The sequence below is a fragment of the Protobothrops mucrosquamatus genome, unplaced genomic scaffold (assembly GCF_001527695.2).
Source record: "Protobothrops mucrosquamatus isolate PMUCROS unplaced genomic scaffold, P.Mucros_1.0 scaffold3749, whole genome shotgun sequence".
NCBI lineage: Eukaryota > Metazoa > Chordata > Lepidosauria > Squamata > Viperidae > Protobothrops > Protobothrops mucrosquamatus.
In genome coordinates, this window is record NW_015389702.1 from 31,508 (window position 1) to 33,544 (window position 2,037).

Here is a 2,037-nt window from a genome sequence, read left to right on the forward strand (position 1 = left end):
TTGTGGAAACTGCAGTGTGACTAAATTCTACCCATCTTTTTGTCACAATGATGTCAATCCTACATAGGCATTGCGGAAGGATGGAAATTGTTTTTAGGGTGAATATAAAATATATTTTATATCTGTAAAGTTTTATAGTTTTCTGTGACTGTAAGAATTTATACTAAAGATGCAGAGAAATAATGTATTATAGTCTTTTCCTTGCCATGTTCGTGTCGGACAAAAAACCCCAAAGAGTGCTTAGGGGAAAATTAACTAGATTTTGAAGTCCTTTGGGTAACATAGTGTGATTTTAATTCTTTTAATTTAAAAGCTTTTGTGAAATCATTTGCACAAATGGTGTTCACTATTAACTTTCAGGGAAGTAAAGACCAACTGAAAGAGGTATGGGAGGAAGCAGATGGCCTAGATCCTAATGATTTTGATCCAAAGACTTTTTTCAAGTTGCATGGTAAGATTTATAGTTAAAAAAACATTAAGAAACAGAATTATCACATAACATTGACAATCTTTTGCACTTTTCAGACTGACAAATGTATCTTGGCATGTGCTTTTCAGGAGAACTTCAACAGATGCACGACATGTTTTTTTTTTCATATACTGTATAACCAACAACATATATATACATTGTTGTACATGGGTTTGTATTCACTTTTCCTAATCAGACAGCCCACCATATGACTTGAAGCAACATATACAGATATTAAAGTGGGATTGATTGTGTTCTAGAGTTATGGACGGGTGTCTCTGTAATTTATATTCATATGCCTTTTTTAACAGATGTCAATGCTGATGGTTTTCTGGATGAACAGGAATTAGAAGCTCTATTTACTAGGGAGGTAAATATGGATTGTTTCAGAATCATGTTTCATTTGGCTCAGTGCATGAACAAACAATGACTATTGAATGGGAATGTTAGAATGGAAATTGAGTGTCCACAGTTTAATTAAATATATCATACTCAAACTCTAATAGATTTGTACAAAACAGAATAGTACTACTATTTCTATAGGTATTCTTTGGGGGCACTCATAACAATTGATTAACAAATATAATGAATGTCAGGAAAATATTTAACATAGGTGATCATCAGTATCTACTATTTCAGATATTAATTGAATAATAAAAACAGCTTATGAATTGATTTCAGTAGTACTGAATGTCATTAGAGTGATATATCTTAATCTAAGCAGGCTCCCCCATCATTTTGGACTTCAGCTTTCATAAACTATAAATAATTTTTTTAATATTGCTGAGTGAGTGCTGCTGACTAATGAGAAGTACATTCAAAATATCTGGCAGTCATTAAGCTCAGATTAGCAGTATCGTGTAAATGTCCCATAATTATGCATATGTATTCAAGGATATGTGGGTTGTTTGGGTATGAATGGAAGGTTAATTCCTCAATTTCTTAATAATTTATTCATCTTCAACATTGAAGTTTCAGTGTCCTCTATCAATCTATACACTACTAAAACCCCATCAATAAATTCCCTTTAACTGTAAGGCAAAACCTTTTGATCCAAGATATCTCAGATGGGCTAAATTATAGAATGCATCTAAAATCCAGGACTCATGACTCCCGTGGAATTGAAATTTGGCAAATTTCATAAAACATTTTATGATGTAAACATACTAATGTCATAAAACATTTCCTGTGCTGAAGCTTGACTGTGCTATATACTTCAGAACGGGCTATTTTCAAGGCACATCTCTGAATATCTCCCAGTGAATTGTTAGATATAAGTATGTGCTATTAAATATGTTGAAAGAAAACATTTTTCTCATAAATATCTATTTTTTTAATGTTTTTTTTGCTTCTTTATGAGGTTAATCACACTGTGACTATTTTAACTTTTGCTATACTTTGATATACTTCGTAAGTTGTTGAGAGTTGTCTGTTTGCAGTGAGGTGTACGTTTAATAAATAAATAGCATTAAAGCAACGTATTTTCATAATAAATTTGGATGGCCTGTTCAAAACAAATGTCTTAATCTTAGCTAGAGAAAGTCTATGACCCCAGAAATGAAGAGGAT

At 32.0% G+C, this 2,037-nt stretch overlaps 1 protein-coding gene across 1 annotated transcript in view; it reads left to right on the top strand.

Annotated features, from left to right (window-relative positions):
* LOC107298157 (nucleobindin-2) overlaps positions 1 to 2,037 on the top strand; it is a 27,551-nt gene that overhangs the window by 11,248 nt on the left and 14,266 nt on the right. Inside the window, exons 5-7 of the mRNA XM_029286464.1 lie at positions 314 to 451; positions 781 to 839; positions 2,002 to 2,037. Coding sequence (XP_029142297.1) covers positions 314 to 451; positions 781 to 839; positions 2,002 to 2,037 — 233 coding nt within the window. The remainder of the gene's footprint in view (positions 1 to 313; positions 452 to 780; positions 840 to 2,001) is intronic.